The sequence below is a fragment of the Ursus maritimus genome, unplaced genomic scaffold (genome assembly GCF_017311325.1).
Source record: "Ursus maritimus isolate PB19 unplaced genomic scaffold, ASM1731132v1 scaffold_36, whole genome shotgun sequence".
NCBI lineage: Eukaryota > Metazoa > Chordata > Mammalia > Carnivora > Ursidae > Ursus > Ursus maritimus.
The window spans coordinates 12,074,236-12,093,999 of NW_024426230.1; the positions used below are offsets into that span (position 1 = coordinate 12,074,236).

General features: G+C 36.5%; 1 protein-coding gene across 2 annotated transcripts in view; it reads right to left on the reverse strand.

The window, feature by feature from the left end:
- RALGAPA1 (Ral GTPase activating protein catalytic subunit alpha 1) overlaps positions 1-14,118 on the reverse strand; it is a 252,075-nt gene extending 237,957 nt beyond the window's left edge. Inside the window, exon 1 of one of the 2 annotated variants that reach the window (XM_040620839.1) lies at positions 13,503-14,118. In XM_040620839.1, the coding sequence (XP_040476773.1) occupies positions 13,503-13,608 (106 nt within the window). In that variant the 5' untranslated portion in view covers positions 13,609-14,118. The remainder of the gene's footprint in view (positions 1-13,502) is intronic. The other variant, XM_008694072.2, reaches the window with a different exon arrangement.
- Positions 14,119-19,764: the final 5,646 nt, after the last annotated feature.

A 19,764-nucleotide genomic window follows, 5' to 3' on the forward strand; every position in this document is an offset into this window, starting at 1 on the left:
CGGCAGAAGGAGGTCGCAGCAGTGGAGGAGGGAGAGGGCATGCCAAGAGGGTCTTTTTTAGTACGTCTTGACAACATACGTCACAGTCTTTTCCAAATTTCATATACAATAGCCCAGAAGTTAAGGAATTCTCTTAAACTTGTTGCATATGTTTCCTAGTTCAGTGTTTTTTAACTCTGCTAATGACAGGTTTTACTATTAGAACTATAAGATGTTTCATATAGGCAAATTTATCAAGCATTTCTGTGATGATTTTTAACTCTGGTATAAGTTTTGAGAATGGTCTTCCCTATCCCCATATATAAAATATATTTCCTTATTTCTTTCCCATTTTATCCTGAAGATTTAGAACTATTTTAAATTTATTTTATTATAAAGCACCTATATATCACTTTTTATGCAAATGAACATTCTTTCTTCTTCTTCATCTAAACTACCACGTAATGAAGTGGTCACATGAGCTCCTTCTGTAGCAAACAGAAGTCCTCCTTTTAAAATTTCACATCCTTTTTTAATGTAACTGTCCTTGACTATAAAAAAGATGTGCAAGTCTTTCTTAAATAAAAAGAGCCTAAATAAATAAATAGAGGCTCCTTAGAATAGGAAGAATAGATACCCTACCAATGTCAACCTCCTTGAATCCAATGGATGGATTCAAGTTCATCCAATAAACGATCCTAACAAGTATTATTTAGGGATTTAACAAGCTGATTCCCAAATTCACATGGAAGAGCAAAAGGCCAGGGGTGCCTGGGTGGCGCAGTCGTTAAGCATCTGCCTTCAGCTCCAAGGGCGTGATCCTGGCGTTATGGGATTGAGCCCCACATCAGGCTCCTCTGCTGGGAGCCTGCTTCTTCCTCTCCCACTCCCCCTGCTTGTGTTCCCTCTCTCGCTGGCTGTCTCTCTCTGCTCTCTGTCAAATAAATAAACGAAATCTTAAAAAAAAAAAAAAAAAAAAAAGAGCAAAAGGCCAAGACACTAAGAAATCTGTATTAGTCTCCTGTGGCTGCTATGACAAATTAGGGCCACAAACTTTATGTTCTGTGCTATATTTACCCACCTTCTCTATATACAGATCAATGTATTGTTAAATGGGAGTGGAAAAACACACCTTAAAGCCACCATGTTATGTTGTTGGGTTATCAGACATAAGTTATATAAGAGTCATGAAGACTTCTTTCAATAATGAGGGGAGATTATCTGATAATTTCTACCATGATGCTATAAACATTTTTCAGTTAATGTCCTGTTTTCTGTTCTTCTTTTTTACACAGTATAAACTTTAGGTTCTGAACCAATTTTTCTGCACAGGTACTAAAGACAACCCAAGGTCTCTTTCTGATCAGGACACTAACTTTAAATGTTTTTTTTCCTACCATTGTCAATTAAAAGGAAATTGCTCACAAAAAAAGCGACTCTGTTCTCCTCATACCTAACATATTCATTCTTGAACTACGTAGTATTTACTGAGCACCTATTATATGCCAGGCACTATGCTGAGTCCAGGAACATGAAGAAGAAAAGACATACCTCTGCCTTCAGGAAGGTAGTTATGATATGTCATGCAAATAAATACATTGTAATAAAATAACCAAATTACCAGAAGTAAATAGCACAGTGTAGGAAAAGCTCCTATGCCCTTCTGATAGGGAAAGCTTCACCAAAACTATGTACAGATTTTGCCCTGAGCCTTGAAGGAAGAGCAGAAGCTTTCAAGTCTAAGAGTGACATGAAGACAGCATGGTACAGTGAATATCATTAACAAGGGTACAGGCATCACAGAAAGTGACTTCTGATTCAATATTGCTAAAATGTAAAGTACCAGAGAGGGATAACAAGAAGTTAAAGAAGACAATGTGGCAAAGATACATTTATGTTGGCACACTTTAATCTGACTTTGAGATGTCTGTGGGATACCCTCATATCCATTTATCTTTTTCTACCACATTGTCAAAGATGAAAGTTTCATGTTTTAGTAACTTGAAGAATGATGATGCCATGGACAGAAATACAAAAAAAGAGAAAAAGGGCAAAAATCATTTAGATTGTATAGATATCTGAAATTAGAAACAGGTTTAACAAACATACTTATCCTAATTTTCTATTTCCTCCAAGGTCTATTTCTATCACATGGATCCTTCTAGGAGAAAAGATGTTAGCTAATATATGAACACACACATGTATACACAGAAGCCATGACTGAATTTAGAAACAAGAAAAAAATGTTTTTCAGAAAATGTACGCTTTCTTTTTTAAGACACTGAAAACTTAACCCAACATGTTTCTCTTTTCACTTTAACTGCCAGGAAATCTAAGAATCAAATTCAATGCCTTAGAGCTTTAATCAGCTCATCGCTAGAACCTGATAATGTTTCCTTTCTTTAAATACTGGCTATTCAGGTGTCTGTTTTACCACTAATTGTTCTACTGTACACTTTATACAGTCCTATAAGCTATATAAAGTCATTTAGATGCAACAAAATCCTTAATAAAAATGAAATGTTAATGCAGATAATGCAGAGGTGGCTTATAGTATTTGAAACAGCTTATTTTAGTAAGCAAATTAATCAGTAACATTTATGTAAATAATTTGCTCAGTAAGTCACTTCTTCATAAAAATACAAAGATAAAGTATTTCAATTAGGTCAAATTAATTTTTCAAATCAGAAAGACTCAAATTAAAGAATATAAAGAGTATATACAAATAAAAGAATATTAAAAAGCCTAATATCATGTATATAGAATTACTAATTTTGCATATCAAATCCTTAAAAATATATTCAAGTATAAAATCAAGTTATTTTTATAAGCAGTTTACAATTCACAATGACTCCTACACATTTTCAGATCTTCATTCATATCAGTCCAAACTTAATTATACCATTTTTATCAATTTAATGAACATATAGTATTTGTTTCTATCCTTATACATTACTATTTATACCTATCGAATATTTCTTATTTTTCTGACAGGATATTTTGATCTAATTTTTCTTGTGAAAACATTAATACATTCATATTGGAGAAAAATAATCACGTATTTTTCAGTAACCAACTGATAACAAATTTCTTCTCTAAATATAAAAAAGGAAAAAATGGGGAGCAAGTTGCTTTGTATGAAGCCAATTTTCAGTCTCATTTGTTTCACAGAACCTCTTATCATCAGCATCAGCATCAGCATTTCAATGTCTTGAAAACTTATGTTTTAGGGTTTTTTGTGGTTTATTTTTTCAAGCAGGCATGAACATCAAGTAAAGAAAGTCATTCCTGACAGATGGCACACAGACAGATGCTTTGGGACTGCTTCGGCTTACTGACTTAAGAGCCTTCAGGCCATGGTGAGAAGGGAATCAGGCAGAGCCAGTGGGATCCATGAACTGAGACTATCGGCTAACAGTCCAAGGAAACCAGGATAATTAGAATTCACAGGACAAAGCACCAAAGAAGAAAGAGATGCACACAGTGAGAACTCAGGATACTGGGAAGGTCCCCTTCCAGTATGATCATAACATACTTACAAGGAAACTTCCCAAGACAAGAGAAAGAATTATGTGAAAGAATTTGAGAGAACAGAACCAAATGAGCACAGAAGACTGAGAATAGCACCTGCTCCCAAGAGCTGAACAACAGAAAGCTCATAATTTGCAGGGCATTCACCGGATAGAACACTCAGGAAGATGTTGCCTCATAATAGGTAATAATTAGCCCCAGACAGATTCACTCAACAAATCATAAAAGCAGGACCTGAAATGCTCAAACTGCTTTCAAGTAATTTACCTGCAACCCTGAATAAAGCTCAAGAATTTATAGGAATACAAAAATATCCAGAAGCTAAGAAGATCAAATTCACAATATCAGGTATCTGAAAATTAAAATAGAAAGAAGAAAATAATTCAGGATAAAGAAAATAATCAATTGATTAAAACTGACCCAGAACTGACAAATAAGTTAGAACAAGCACAGAAGTATATTAAATTATTTTAATTGTATTCCATGTGTTCAAGAAGTTAAAAAGACATACAGACAATATAATTTTACACCCAAAATAAACTGGATAAAAACTACACCTAAGATGAAAAATAAACTAGATAAGATTAATGCAGATTGCATGTAGCAGAATACTAGTGAACTTGAAGACAGCAATAGAAACTATCAAAGATAAAACAAAGGGAAAAAAGAATCCCCCCCAAATGGAAAAGAATGTCAGTTATTACTACACTTGATCTTAGCCAAAAGGCCGACCCTTAAAAAGTTAAAAATTGAGCTACCCTATGATCCAGCCATTGCACTACTGGGTATTTACCCCAAAGATACAGACGTAGTGAAGAGAAGGGCCATATGCACCCCAATGTTCATAGCAGCATTGTCCACAATAGCTAAATCGTGGAAGGAGCCGAGATGCCCTTCAACAGATGAATGGATTAAGAAGTTGTGGTCCATATATATACAATGGAATATTACTCAGCTATCAAAAAGAACGATTTCTCAACATTTGCTGCAACATGGATGGCATTGGAGGAGATAATGCTAAGTGAAATAAGTCAAGCAGAGAAAGACAATTATCATATGGTTTCTCTCATCTATGGAACATAAGAACTAGGAAGATCGGTAGGAGAAGACAGGGATAAAGAAAGGGGGGGTAATCAGAAGGGGGAATGAAGCATGAGAGACTATGGACTCTGAGAAACAAACTGAGGGCTTCAGAGGGGAGGGGGGTGGGGGAATGGGATAGGCTGGTGATGGGTAGTAAGGAGGGCACGTATTGCATGGTGCACTGAGTGTTATACGCAACTAATGAATCATCAAACTTTACATCAAAAATAAATAAATAAATAAATAATTTTTAAAAAGTCAGTTATTTTCAAGCTATGAGACCTTCCAATATACCAATAATACTTTCCCAATATACCAATCTAATATTAATATTTCCTCATATACTAATAAATGAAATTCCAAAAAAGAAGGGGAGAAAGAAGTGGGGAAAAAATGGAAATGGAAGTACACTGTTGAAAAGTTGTTATACAATATAAGAAGTGATACAAATGGCATATCACCTAATAGTAGACTGGTAAGATAAAAATGTATATTATAAATCATAAAACAATCACTAAAGTAATAAAATAAAGAGATGCTAATAAACCAACAAAAGGAGATTTTTAAAAGAATCATAAATTTATTCAACTAATACAAAGAAAGCAAAAGAGAGAGAAAAGGGAACTAAAAACAGGCCAAATAGAAAACAAACAGAAGACAACGGGTTCAAACTTAACAAAAACAATAATGACATTAAATGTACATTATCCACATATGAATGACTACTTATTGGTCTGAATCTGAACAGAACAATTACAAGTAAGGAGACTGAGTCAGTAATCAAAAGCCTCCCAAGAAGAAAAGTCCAGGACCAAATGGCTTCACTGGTGAATTGTACCAAACATTTAAAGAAAAATAATTACCAACCCTTCTCCGACTCTTCCATATGAGAGAAGAAGAGGGAGTACTTCTGAACTCATTTTATAAGGCCAGCATTACCCTGACATTTAAGAAAGAAAAGAGAAGAAAATAAAATTTAAAAACTATAGGACAATACCCCTGAAGAACACAGATGCAAAAATCCTCAAAAAAATAGCAGCAAAACAAACTCAACGAGTTAAAAGGATCATAGCCATGACTAAGTGGGATTTATTTCAAGCATGCAAGGATGGTTCAACATCCAAAAATCAATGTGATTCACCACATTAACAAAAGGAAGGATAAAAATCACATAATCATCTCAATAGATGTAGAAAAAGCATTTGACAAAACTCAACATCCATTCATAATAAAATCCGAACAAACTGGGTATATAGGACATGTACCTCCACATAATAAAGGCCACATATGACAAGCCCACAGCTGACATCATACTCAATGGTGAAAAGTTGAAATGTTTCCTCTAAGATCAGGAACAAGACAAGATGCTACTTTTATTCAACATTATGTTAGAAGTCCTGGACAGAGCAATGAGGCAAGAAGAAGATAAAAGACATCTAAATCTGAAAGGAAGATGTAAAACTGTCTTTATTTGCAGATGACATATTCTTATATATAGAAAATTCTAATGAGTCCACCAAAAAACTGTTAAAACTAATAAAATCTGTAAAGCTGCAAGATACAAAATCAGTATACAAAATTCAGTTGCATTTCGATACCCTAACAATGAGCCATGAGAAAGAAAAATTAAGAAAACAAACCCAGGGGTGCCTGGGTGGCACAGCAGTTAAGCGTCTGCCTTCGGCTCAGGGCGTGATCCCGGCGTTACAGGATCAAGCCCCACATCAGGCTCCTCCGCTATGAGCCTGCTTCTTCCTCTCCCACTCCCCCTGCTTGTGCTCCCTCTCTCGCTGGCTGTCTCTATCTCTGTCGAATAAATAAATAAAATCTTAAAAAAAAAAAAAAAAAAGAAAAGAAAACAAACCCAAAGGCCCCAGGCTAGCTCAATCAGTACAGCATGCAATTCTTGATTTCAGGGGGAAAAAAAAATTTACAATTCCCTCAAAAAGAAAAATACCAAGGAATAAATTTAAGCAAGGAGATAAAAGATCCATACACTAAAAACTATAGGACACTGATGAAAGAAATTGAAGACACAAAAAAACAGACTACATACTCACAGATTAGAATAGTTAAAATGTCCACACTACCCAAAGCAATCTAAAGATTCAGTGCAATCCCTATCAAAATTCCAATGGCATTTTTCACAAAAATACAAAAAACAATCCCAAAATTTGTATGGAACCAAAAAGGACCTCAAACAACCAAAGCAATCTGGAGCAAGAACAAAGCTGGAGACATCACACTCCCTGATTTCAAGCTCTATTACAAAGCTAAAGTAATCAAAACAGTATGATATTTGCATAAAAACAGATACACAGATCAATGGAGCAGAATTGAGGGAAATAAACCAATGCATAAATGGTCAATTAACGACAAAGGAGCCAAGAATACACAATAAGAAAGATAATCTCTTCAACAAATGATGTTGGGGAAACTGGACAGCCACATGCAAAAGAATGAGACTGGATCCCTATGCTACAACATATACAAAAATGAATTAAAAGTAAATTAAAGACTTAAACTAAGACCCGAAACCACAAAACTCCTAAAAAAGCACTAAGTGGTAAGCTCCTTGACACTGGTCTTGATGATGGTTGTAAAAAAATAAACAAAAACATCCACATTGGAAAGGAAGAAGTAAAACAATTTTTATTCAGACGAGACTGTCGATGTAAAAAATCCAATGGAATCAATAAAAAATTAATATGACCATTTGAGTTTAGCAAGACTAAGTGAGTTTATAGCAAGATTTCAGGATACAAGTTCGATACACAAAAATCAGGGGCACCAGCCTAGCTCAGTAGAAGAACATGTATGTGATTACTGATCTCGAGGCCATGAGTTCAAGCCCTACAATGCGTGTAGAGACCACTAAAAAGGGGGAAAAAAAACACTTAAAAAAATTGTATTGCCATACACTAGCAAAGAAATGGATATAAAAATACCTTTTACAACAGCATCAAAAGTAGAAAATACTTAGGGATAAGTGACAGAAGATGTGTAAGGCCTGTACATTAAAAACTGCAAAACACTGTCAGAGAAATTAAAGAAGCCCTACGTAAATGGAGAAACATACCTTGTTCATGAGTTAGAGAACTCAATATTGTTGTCTGTTTTCCCCCAATCAATATCCCAGGAGGAATTTTTTTTTTTTAAAGAAACTGACAAGCTAATCTTAAAACTCATATGGAAATGTAAATGACCTGATACAGCCCCCACCACCCCCACATCCAAAAAAATCTTTGAAAAGGAAGAAAGTTGTAGGAACAACACTACCTGATTTCAAGATTTATTATTACAGTAAAAAAAAACTAAACTAAAACCGTGTGTGTGTGTGTGTGTACACACATAAAGAGAGAGAGAAGTAGAAAGAGAGAATAAGAGAGAAGGAGAGGGAGGGGTCTTGGCTCTAACACAAATAAACAGATCACTGGAATAAAATAGAAATTCCAGAAATAGGCCCTCACATATATAGACAAATGAGTTTTGGAAAAAGTGCAAAGGCAATTCAGTGGAGAAAGGGCTTTTTCAACAAATGGTACTGGAGCAAGTGGACATTCATTTGCAAAAAAAAAAAAAAAAAAAAGTCAATCCATACCTTAAACCATATTTATGAAGTTAACTCAATAGATCCTAAAATTACAAAATTTCTTGAAGGATAGCAGACACTCTTTGTGACTTTAGCTTAGGCCAAGATTTAGATCTAACATCAAAAGCATAAACCATAAGAGACAAAAATGATACATGGACTTAATCAAAATTAAGAATTCCTACTCCTTCAAAGAAAATATTAAGAAACTTAAGACAATCCAAAGACTGGGAAAAAAGATCTCTCCAAACCATGTATCTGAAAAAGTACTTGTATTCAAAGAATAAAGAATTTTTAAAACTGAATGAAAAAATTTGAATAGACACTTCAAAGAAGTTATACAACGGAAAAATAAGCACATGAAAAGAAGCTGAACCTTATTAAATATCAGAGAAACAATTATAACCATATTTATTACAGTGGTTGAAATTAAGAAGACTGGCCATACCAAGTAGTGTTGGTACATGTGTGGAGGAAACGGAACTCTCATATCCTGCTAGTAAGAATGTAAAATTGTAAAAAACAATATGGTAGTTTCTTATAAATTTAAACATAACAACTGTTATGTGATCCAGCCATTCCACTCCTAGGTATTTATCCAAGAGAGAAAAAAAGCATGTGTCTATAAACAAGTACACCTCACTGCAGCTTTATGTGTAATAGCCCCAAACTGAAAATTCATAAGTCCATCAACAGGTGAATAGATCAACAAATTGTGGCATATCCAAACAATGGGATACTGCTTGATAACAACAAAAGCAATATACTCCTGACACACAACAATATAGACGAATTTCAAATAAGGCTGAATAAAAGAAACCAAACAAGAAAGAGTAAATACTGTATAATTCCATACATACACACACACACGTAACTGTGTGATTCCATATATATACACACACATACACGCACACATATATACATAAAAAGTTTCACCCAGGGGAGGGGGGGAGGATGGGGTGCATGCAGGGGTGAGAAAGGGATTACAAAGGAGCAAAAGGAAACTTGAGAAGACTACAGATATATTTGCTACCTGCAATGTCTGAATATGTGCCTAATCTTAATTGTCATGATGGCTTCACAAGGTGTATATGTATGTCAAAATTATTCAATTGCATGCTTTAAGTATGTGCAATTTATTGTATACCAATTCTATATCGATAAAGCTATTAGAATGATCCAATAATCAATGTATTTATTTGCTGAATAAGCACTCATCTTATTTTTAAATCATGAAGACTGAACTGTTACCTTGCCACAGAAGAAAATTAACACTCAATATCCACTATATGCAGGCATTATGTTAGCTACTTTACATGTGCTAACTTAGTGTCATTATTTTAAGGCTTTTATTTTTTTTAATTTTATTTTTAAAGATTTTATTTATTTATTTGACAGAGATAGACAGCCAGTGAGAGAGGGAACACAAGCAAGGGGAGTAGGAGAGGAAGAAGCAGGCTCATAGCAGAGAAGCCTGATGTGGGGCTCGATCCCAGAACACCTGGATCACGCCCTGAGCCGAAGGCAGACGCTTAACGACTGAGCCACCCCGGCGCCCCTATTTTAAGGCTTTTAATTGAAAAAAGGGGACAGGAAGGGGAGAGAGGATAACACAAAACTTTTGAAACTAGACAAGGCTTTATTTCTATTTTTTAAAAACTCTAACTTCCAGTTCCTACAAATAAAATACATAGCAATATCAATAACACAGCAGATTTAAATCTAAGTCCTTCAGAGTCAGGTCCTATAAATTCAGCTGGAATGTCTCATGTGTCCCTTAGGAACACATGGCAGGAAAAAGGTTTAGACTAGATGTTTAAATTATGTTCTCATATATTTCGATGCACTGAATTCTCTCTAAATACTCGGAATGGCAATTCATTTTAAGGGTTAAAAATACAGTTCATATGGAACCAATCAAAAATAAAAATCCTGTGTAACTGGCAATGACCAGTTTGCAAACCAGTTTCCTCACAGTGCTTTTATGTAAAACTTTCACCTACTTCCAGAAAGGATTTGAAATGGCTCTTTCACCTGCAAAATAAGGTACCTGATTGGTGGACCTCTAAGACACGTTACAGTTTTTGTCACTCTACTTTTTTACACTCGTTTTCTTGGGAATTACATTAACCATATTTCAAGCAAAATAACTGTAACCATTTAAAGATACAGAATATTTTATTCAATTAACTAATATAGTAGAACAAGTACATTTGTTTTTGTTTTGTTGTGTTTTTGTTTCAAGTTTTTGTTTAATTTCTAGTTAGTTAACATATACTGTAATACTAGTCTCAGGAGTAGAATTTAGTGATTCATCACTTACATAACACCCAGTGCTCATCACAAAACGTGCCCTCCTTAATACCCATCACCCATTTAGCCCATCCCCCCAGGCACTGCCCCTCCAGCCCCCCTCATTGTTCATTGTTAAGAGTCTCTCTTGTGGTTTGCTTCCTTGTCTTTTTTTTTTCTCCTATGTTCATCTGTTTTGTTTCTTAAATTCCACATGAGTGAAATCATATGGTATTTGTCTTTCTCTGACTTAATTTGCTGAGCATAATACATTCTAGCTCCATCCATGTTGTTGCAAATGGCAAGATTTCATTATTTTTTATGGCTGAGTAATATTCCATCATATAAATATATACACACACATATATACACACTACCTCTTCTTTATCCATTTATCAGTTGATGGAAATTTGGGCTGTTTCCATAACAAGTACAACATTTGAATATACATCTTTCACTCCATATTTTGACAAGGTTTCTAAATCTCAGCACTATATTTAGAGCTAAAATATTGTTGTGATGTATTATCTGTGCAATGTAAGATATTTAGCAGCATTTCTGCAGCCCACTAGATGCCAGTAGCCTCTCCCCCTTTTTGTGATAACCAAAAGTATATCCAGACATCATTGCCAAATTGCCAGAGGGACAAAACTGTCCCTGGTTGAGAACTACTGGTCTAAAACTACTGAAGTGTAAAAAGAGACAAACCAAAAAAAACTTTTTTTTTTTTTTGAGAGAGAAAGAGAACGCACTCGTGAACCAGTAGGGAGAAGTAGAAGGACAATCTCAAGCAGGCTCCACACTCAGCGGAGCCTGACATGGGGCTCAATCCCACAACCCTGAGATCATCACCTGAGCTGAAATCAAGAGTCGGATGCCTAACTGACTGAGCCACGCAGGTGCCCCCAAAAAACAGACTCTTAACTATAGAGAACAAACATGTTTACTGGGGAGGTGGTTAGGGGAGATGGGTAAAACAGGTGAAGGGGATTAAGAGTACAATTACCTTGATGAGCACTGAGTAATATATGGAACTGGTGAGTCACTATAGTGTACACCTGAAACTAGTATAACACTATGTTAACTACACTGGAATTAAAATAAAATATAATATTAAAAATAAATAAAAATAAGAGTACCGAAGTGCTGTAATCTCTTAGTATGGCCCTCCTCCACTGACAGGGCAGAGTCTGAAAGCACAAAATTCTCTATTTGAAGGTTCTTAAGGATATTTTAAGTGTTTATATATAGTATATGCTCCATATTTTTAAAAGGCCATAAATAAAAAACAAAAAGGGTTTTAATTATTGTTTTGTTTTCAAACCACGGAAGCTAGACCCTACAAAATATCTAACAAGTGTAGTCTCTTAATTTAGACCATGTCACCCAGATAAAAAAAAACTTTTATGCCCAAGATGTATGTATGAACTATTCCCTAACCACTCTATAACTAAAAAATACAGCAGTTAATTTAGGAAATGTCAATACTCTATTGGGACTCAACTTTGTAGCTCTGACTTTACTCACCCTACAGTTTGTCCCAAGTAGGTGTCAAATTCCATTAAGTCTCCAATTTTAAACTGCCATTAGCTGTGAACATCTACAATCACACATTGACTTTCTCTGTTGCACTCTCTCAACCAAACCTTTTCTTCAATGACTTAACTCTCAAGTAGAATGAAAAGAAAAAGATCACAATCTCAACTATATTTAGAAGATTCATATTTTCTTGAAAACTGGATCTTTTTATATTGCTAAGCTGGATTTAATTGCTTTCTTATTCCACAGAAATAACTGTAACTTATTTTGCTGTCATAAATGTAGGAAGAGTAAAAAACAAACTGGAGATATGAAATCTGGGCTCCAGTTCTGGCCTCCTAGTAGCTGGATGACTACTTAACATTCCCAAACCTCAGCTTTTTCATTTGTAAAATACGGAATATATCTACTTCTATAGTTACTGTGAGGATTAAATATAATTTATGTGAAATCATTTTGTAAACCATACAAATGTTGTGTATTATTGGTGGTATCCTGATTGTCTGAATAAACAGAAAAACATGCAGCTCAAATACAGGATTTACTTATATCTCTAATTAAACATCACTTTTCAGAAACACACATTAGAAAGAGCTTAAGATAAATTCTGAACTAGAATTCGGGCATCTGGGTTCTAAACTTGGCTCTGCCAATAACTATCAACAAAAGCAAAGTAACTTTCCCTTTCACCTCAAATTTCACCTAAAAAGATCCAAGTACTGGACCTGGTGTTGCATAAATATCATTACAGCCCTTATCAGCCTATGAAATGAGCAAGTATTCAAAAGATTCGTTTAACCCTATTACCACAACTCGGAGCACTCTTTGGTCTGCCAGCCAAAGAGATGTAGAGGGCAACAGAGGGTAGGAAAATTTTAACTAAATAAAACCAGAATTGCATACAATGTCCGAGAAGTAAAGGAAGTTATAAACTATGTTTTTCTGTAATTAATAATAATCTTCCCTCTAAGTGACAGTAATGATGAACAAGGTACTTTAACAGAAGGGCGGGGCTCTTGCCCTAAGATTTTTGGAAACCAGCCACTTCCCAGAGGTGTAACTGCTTCTTCACCCTCAGTAGCCAAAAAACTTGAAAGATTAAGGTTTATATTGTTCGAGTTTTTTTTTTTTTTTCTCCCACTTGGATGGGGACGGCGGTAGTCACCTGACATACATAGTCTATAAACACCATTATCGACAACATCAAACCTCCGGAAAGTCTAAAAAAGATCTAAGTTTTTAGAGTAATGCTAGTTTGTAAAAATGAGCTCAGACTATTAACTCAAAATTAGATAATCCTGTGTTGGTGGTGATTAGTATTTGCCAACTGCCAAGTTTTCCCTTCCCCAAATTATCCACCCTCCCGCGTCCTGCGGAGGCGACGCCTCGCCCTCTATCCCCGCACAGCGCCAAGGCGGGCGGGAGAGTCCCCAAGGGCTCCCAGAGGAGGGAAGGCCTTTGGGCGCCACCACCCCTCGCTCCTCACCGATGACGATGCGCAGGTGCTTGAGACGGGTCAGCGCGTCCTTCTTGGTGTCCAACACCTTCTGGGTAGACTTCTTCACGTCCCCGTGCGGCTTCTTGGAGAACATCCTGCCGCTGCCGCCGCCACGGCCGACTCCGGCCCCCTCCCGGTCCGGTCCTGGCGGCGGAAAGTGGAGAGAGTGGGCGGGGAGAATACTAGCGTAAGCAGCTCATTCACTCCCCAGGCTTGCGGGCCCCAGCGCAGCCGACTCCGCTCACATCCAGGCCAGGGCCGCCACCTCCACCCGCCTCGCGCCGCGGCTGCAAGGCACCTTCGGTTCCGGCTCCAATATGGCGGATCCCCTCTCCCAGTCCTGCACGGAACGGGGGAGACCCGGCAGGTCGGCCGCTGCCGCCTCCGCTGCCTCCTGAAACCGCCGCTCGCAGCCACAGGCCGGGACCGGGAGCCGGAGCCGCGGAGGTGGGGCTCTCGGCGGCGGCAGCACAACTCCTCTCCCTGAGGCCCCCTTAAGGTTAAAGCTTCTTTAGCAGCTTAGACCCTGCATAGGCCTAAACCGAGCGCGGTGATGAGGTTTCACGACTCTGCCGTCGGTGGCGAATGGTCCCCGTGGCAACCGCCTTCTGACGTGAAGGCTTCTTGACGTCATGCCAGCGTGAGCTCATCTGTGGTATTACCCACCTTTGGCTTCTTGTGTAAGCCGCCAAAGGAGGAGCCCAAGAAAGTCAGAGAAGGGAATTATTCCGCGCCATTGTAAGCGAAGGGACTCCTAGCCAAACGAGTGGTGGTGCATTGTTTTTGTTTAAAAAGGTAATTCATCTCCACTCTTTACTATGTCATACATAGTAACTTAAAAAATAGCTCCAAAACATCTAAACAGACGTGAAATATATTTTAGATGCCAATTCTGAAGGCGTTGGATGTAACACTCCTTCATTTCCTAAGTTGAATTTTGTTTAAAAGATTTTTTTTTTGGTTTTGCAAAGTGATGATGGACAGTTTATTATAGTCTAGAGATTTGTAGGGTTGTAGTACATCCTCTAGGTTAAAAGTATCTTGCACAAATAAATGAAGCCCAAAAGCATGCAGTAACAATGCAAAATTACAAGAGTAAAGAAATCTGGAGAACTTTGAGGGTGAATTTTATTAATATGTAGGGTACACAAATCCAGGAGAAAAGTGCTAAGGTCTCCACCTTAGAATGTAGAAAAGTTCATAAAGAACACAAAAAAATCACAGAAGCGTATACTCATAACTAAAACATGAAAATGTAGGGCACCTGGTTGGCTCAATCAGTTGAGCCGCTCACTCTTGATTTCCACTCAGGTCATGATCTCAGGGCCCTGGGATCAGCCCACTTTGGGCTTCTCACTCAGCTGGGAGTCCCGTTGGGGATTCTCTCCCTCTGCCCCTCCCCCTACTCATTCTCTCTGTCTCTTTCGCTCTCTCTCTCTCAAATAAATATTTTTAAAAAACATGAAAATGTTCACACATTAGTAATTTTTAAAAATCAGAGTAAAACAATATTTTAAAACAATTTTTAAATAGCTTCATTGAAGAGAATTGATATACAACTAACCGCACATTTTCAAAGTGTACAATTTGGTAAGTTCCACATTTGCATACACCCATGAAAACATCACCACAATCAAAATACTGAACATATCCATCACCCCCAAAACTTTCCTCTTGCCCCTTGATAATTCCTCCCTCTTGCTAGCTGATCCCTGGTTCCCAGGTGACCACTGATCTGCTTTCTGTCACTTGGAGTTCCCATTTTTGAGGGTTCTATATAAATAGAAGCATTCAGAATACTCTTTTTTGTTTTTTTGGTCTGGCTTCTTTTGCCCAATATAATTTATTTTTTAACAATGGTGATGTAATGTCTTATTAGTCAAATTAGTAAAGTCTGTTTTTAAATCAGACATCTTACTCTTGGTAAGTGTGACAGATACTCCTATTGCTTGTTGGGAAGAAGCATTAATTACTACAAGCTTACTGGAAATTAAAATTTGGCATTATGGATCAAGACACTTAGAAACATTTATAAACTTTAATTGTTTAGTTCCACTTTCAGAATTCTATTCTACAAAATCATAAATGGGTAAAATATGAGAAAATATTAACACATGATTATAACATTGAAAGTTTGGAAACAAATGTCCATCAGAAAGGAGATGAATGTCCAATGGGTAGAATGTTTTATGACCATGAAAATTACTAATATGAAGATTTTTTTAATGACATGGAAAATTCTCAAGACAATGTTAAGTGAAAAAGCAGATACAAAACTGAAATATGTATGTTATCAAACTCTGAAAAAAATTATGCATAAAATGTAATTAGAAAAAGATGAAAAAATATTCCAAAATTGTGATTATATCTGCAAAGTGAAATTACAGGTGATTTTAATTTTCTTCTTTATATTTTGCTTTTATTTCCTTTACAAAAAGCATATATTGCTTTTACAATTAAAATTTTTTTAAAAAGTTGTTTTAAAGAAAATTAAGAAAATCTAATGTACCAATTGTAAACTAACAAAACAAATTAAGATGTATATGTAGGAATAGAAACTCCTTGAAAAGAAAGGCTTTTTACAAAAAGGTATCTTTATGTTCTATGATGGCACAGAGTAAATATTTGTTGGTTTTTAAATTTTTGTTTATATTATAAAATGTTTTCTTTTGATAATAGAAGAGTTATCTGATCCCATGATTCTATCATTTATTTTAGTTACCGCTGTCCTGCCTATAACTTGTATCTTTTCTGAGATACTAATATCAAATTCAAATATACTCAAATTTAAACTACTCAAATTCAATATATATAAAATTGAAACTTGTCAACTTTGTCCTCCTTTCTCCCAAACCTGATCATCTTCCTTCATCTGATATCTTTATTGATTAATACCACTATCAGCCCTGTTTTTTCAGTCCAGAAACTCATATCATCTTATGTCTTCTTTTCTTTTTCCTCTCTTGTCCTGTTACCAAGACCTGATGATTCTAAATATTTCTTGATTTAGTCATGTTCTCTCCACTATCACAACCTTTGTTTGGGCTCAGATTTTCACCATTTCTAGCTATGGGTGCTAGAAATGGCAGTGGTTTCCTCCCCACCCCACCCCCCTTAGTAGGATTTGAGCCTCCATTCAGTTTTAAGTAAATTTTAACACACACACACACACACACACACACACACACACACACACTCAGAAGTCTTATCTCCTTGCAATTAGTTTTTGAATGTCTGTCTTAAAATCAGGAAATGCATAGCACTTCAGGTCAAAGAATAAAACCCACATTGAGGGACTAACTTCAGAAAAGCTAGAAACATGTTCAGATTTTATATCTTACAGACTTAGTCTTTTGCTCTTTCTAAACTTATTAAAGTGGAGATTAAGAAAAAAGTAATTAGCTACACTCATTATAGTGGATGTAAGTTGGTGTGCCTGCCTTCTGATAATCATACCCAGATTGTCCTTTGAAAAACCACCTCTTTTGGCCTCTTTGGATCTCATGGCTCATGGCCCCATTTAGATTTCAGTACTCAAGCACCCCCGGGGCAAAGGAGGTGTGTTAGGGATGGGCACAAGACCATGTTAGTTCGATAAAACTCACTCCAACAACTATTGAGAAAGAGAAACTCTTTTTTCAGGATGAAAACCTGGAACTGCTAGGAACCATGTGAAAAGAATCTGCTGGAGATAGCACCAATACTCTGAGAACAGAGGAAATAGAGGAAGAGACTGAGTTTTGGTAACATTGGGCATTTGGATTGAACTTGCCTGAAGTGCCATGATCTTTTCTACTTCACAGACCAATAGTTTGTGTTGGGTTTCAGTTACTTGCAACAGGAAAAGTCCTGATTTGTATATTTTAAAGATATTTGGTAGGCTGAATAGGGGTTTGCAATTTTAAAAGAAAAGAAAAAAGAAAAGAAAAGAACTGCTTGAAAACAGCATTGCAGCCCTCTTCTGAAGCCCTCCCACAGCATTTACTTTTTTCTCTCCCACGACACTCCCCACACTCCATGCTGTAATCATTCTATGCTTCTTCTCCCCTATATTCAACTGTAATCTCTTCTTAAAATAGGTTTTGAGAAGACCTTGGACTGTAATCCATAATCCAAGACTCCAAGAATCGTTTTCTCTCCCTCCCTGCTTCCCTTTCTTTCTGTCTTCCTCTCTCTCTTTGTCTGTCTCTATCTCTCTTTCTCTGCCTTGTCTAATGGTACCTGGCATGTGGTAGGTGCTCAATACATATTTATGGCAAGAATGAATCAACTCTGGGCACTCAGTAAGCATTTACTGAATTTATGCAAATAATGGAGTTGCTCTTTCTGCTGTCAATTCAGGAACAGTAACCTGTTTTGGGGAACAGAGATGTTAGGAGGACAAAGAAAGGAGAAACAATTTCTTAACAGGGGCAGGCCAAAATGTAAGCCAAGCCAATCCTTTACTTTGCAGGTTTTTATTCATAGGGAAATAAGTTCTATGGGTTTTTATGAGTTTAAGGTAGAATTTTTTAAATCTTTTATGTTGATCTATTTCAACTGTGGATGTAAAATTGCTATTGGGTCTTAAAATATCAGAAGATTGTATATGGTTGAGACAAGAATAAAGGTGCAAAGAATAAGAGAAAGAGGAAAGAAAAAGAAAAGTAGGCTTTATTAAACATTTCCACAATTTATCCATGAAAATGAGCATAAATTATGGTCACCAGAGACTCAATTAGAAAGATAAACTTGGGGGGCGCCTGGGTAGCGCAGTCATTAAGCATCTGCCTTCAGCTCAGGGCGTGATCCCGGCGTTCTGGGATCGAGCCCCACATCAGGCTCCTCTGCTATGAGCCTGCTTCTTCCTCTCCCACTCCCCCTGCTTGTGTTCCCTCTCTCGCTGGCTGTCTCTCTGTCAAATAAATAAATAAATCTTTAAAAAAAAAAAAAAGAAAGATAAACTTGGGGGCTACAGTTTGGACAATTTATTCTTTCTTCAATCTATTACTAAGAATATTTTCATATACTACTTATGTGTCATCTTTCATATATTTTTTTCCTATTTGCTATAACATATCCCAATTTTTTGCTGCAAACAGCTTGACAACAAAAAGACTTTTAAGCAGACCTATTTATGTTTTCATACCACACTCTTCGGAGGGAAATCATTATGTGCAGTCCTAATTACTTAGATGACTGCATTTTATTATATAAGCTTGTACATTTTCTTCTATTACATTAGACATTGTATCTGTTTTAGTTTCATTACTTGTGAATGAGAAGTCTGAAATGCCAACTGTGTTGCAATGGTAAGAGTAAGAGAAGCATTGCTTACCAAGTGAATCCTAATGAAACACAAATGGGAAGGATCTGAAGTTAGCAGAAAATTAAGAACCCAAAGAAGTGATCAAGAGATAGACTAGCAGTTCTTAGACCTTTTGGTGTCAGGATCAGAATTATTTAGGATCACCAAAGAGCTTTTGCTAAACTATTACATTATTAAAAATTAAAGCCAAGGAGGGGCGCCTGGGTGGCTCAGTCAGTTGTATCTGACTCTTGATTTCGGCTCAGGTCATGGGCTCAGGGTCTAGAGATCAAGCCCCAAGTCAGGCTCCCTGCTCAGCTCATAGTCTGCTTGTCACTCTCCCCCTGTTCCTTGCTCCTCTCCTCCCCCGCTCATGCTCTCTCTATCTCAAAAAAAAAAAAAGATAGTTGGATACTTACTTATAATACCATATATTCTTTTGATTGAAGTATATGGGAAAAATTTATGGCCTCATTTAGGTATGTAATTGGAAAAGGGAAATATTATCATTATTTTATTTAAATTCAATTAATTAACATAGAGTGTATTATTGGTTTCAGAGGTAGAGGTCAGTGATTCATCAGTCTTATATAATACCCAGTGCTCATTACATCACATGCCCTCCTTAATGTCCATCACCCAGTTACCCCAACCCCCCAAACCCCTCCCCCCCAACAACCCTTGGGTTGTTTCCTATGATTAAGAGTCTCTTATGGTTTGTCTCCCTCTCTTTTTCGTCTTTCTTTATTTTTCCCTCTCTTTCCCTATGATTCTCTGTTTTGTTTCTTAAATTCCACATAGGAGTGAGATATAATTGTCTTTCTCTGATTGACTTATTTCACTTAGCATAATACCCTCTAGTTCCACCCACATCATTGCAAATGGCAAGATTTCATTTTTTGATGGCTGAGTAATGTTCCATTGTGTGTGTGTGTGTGTGTGTGTATATATATATATATATAT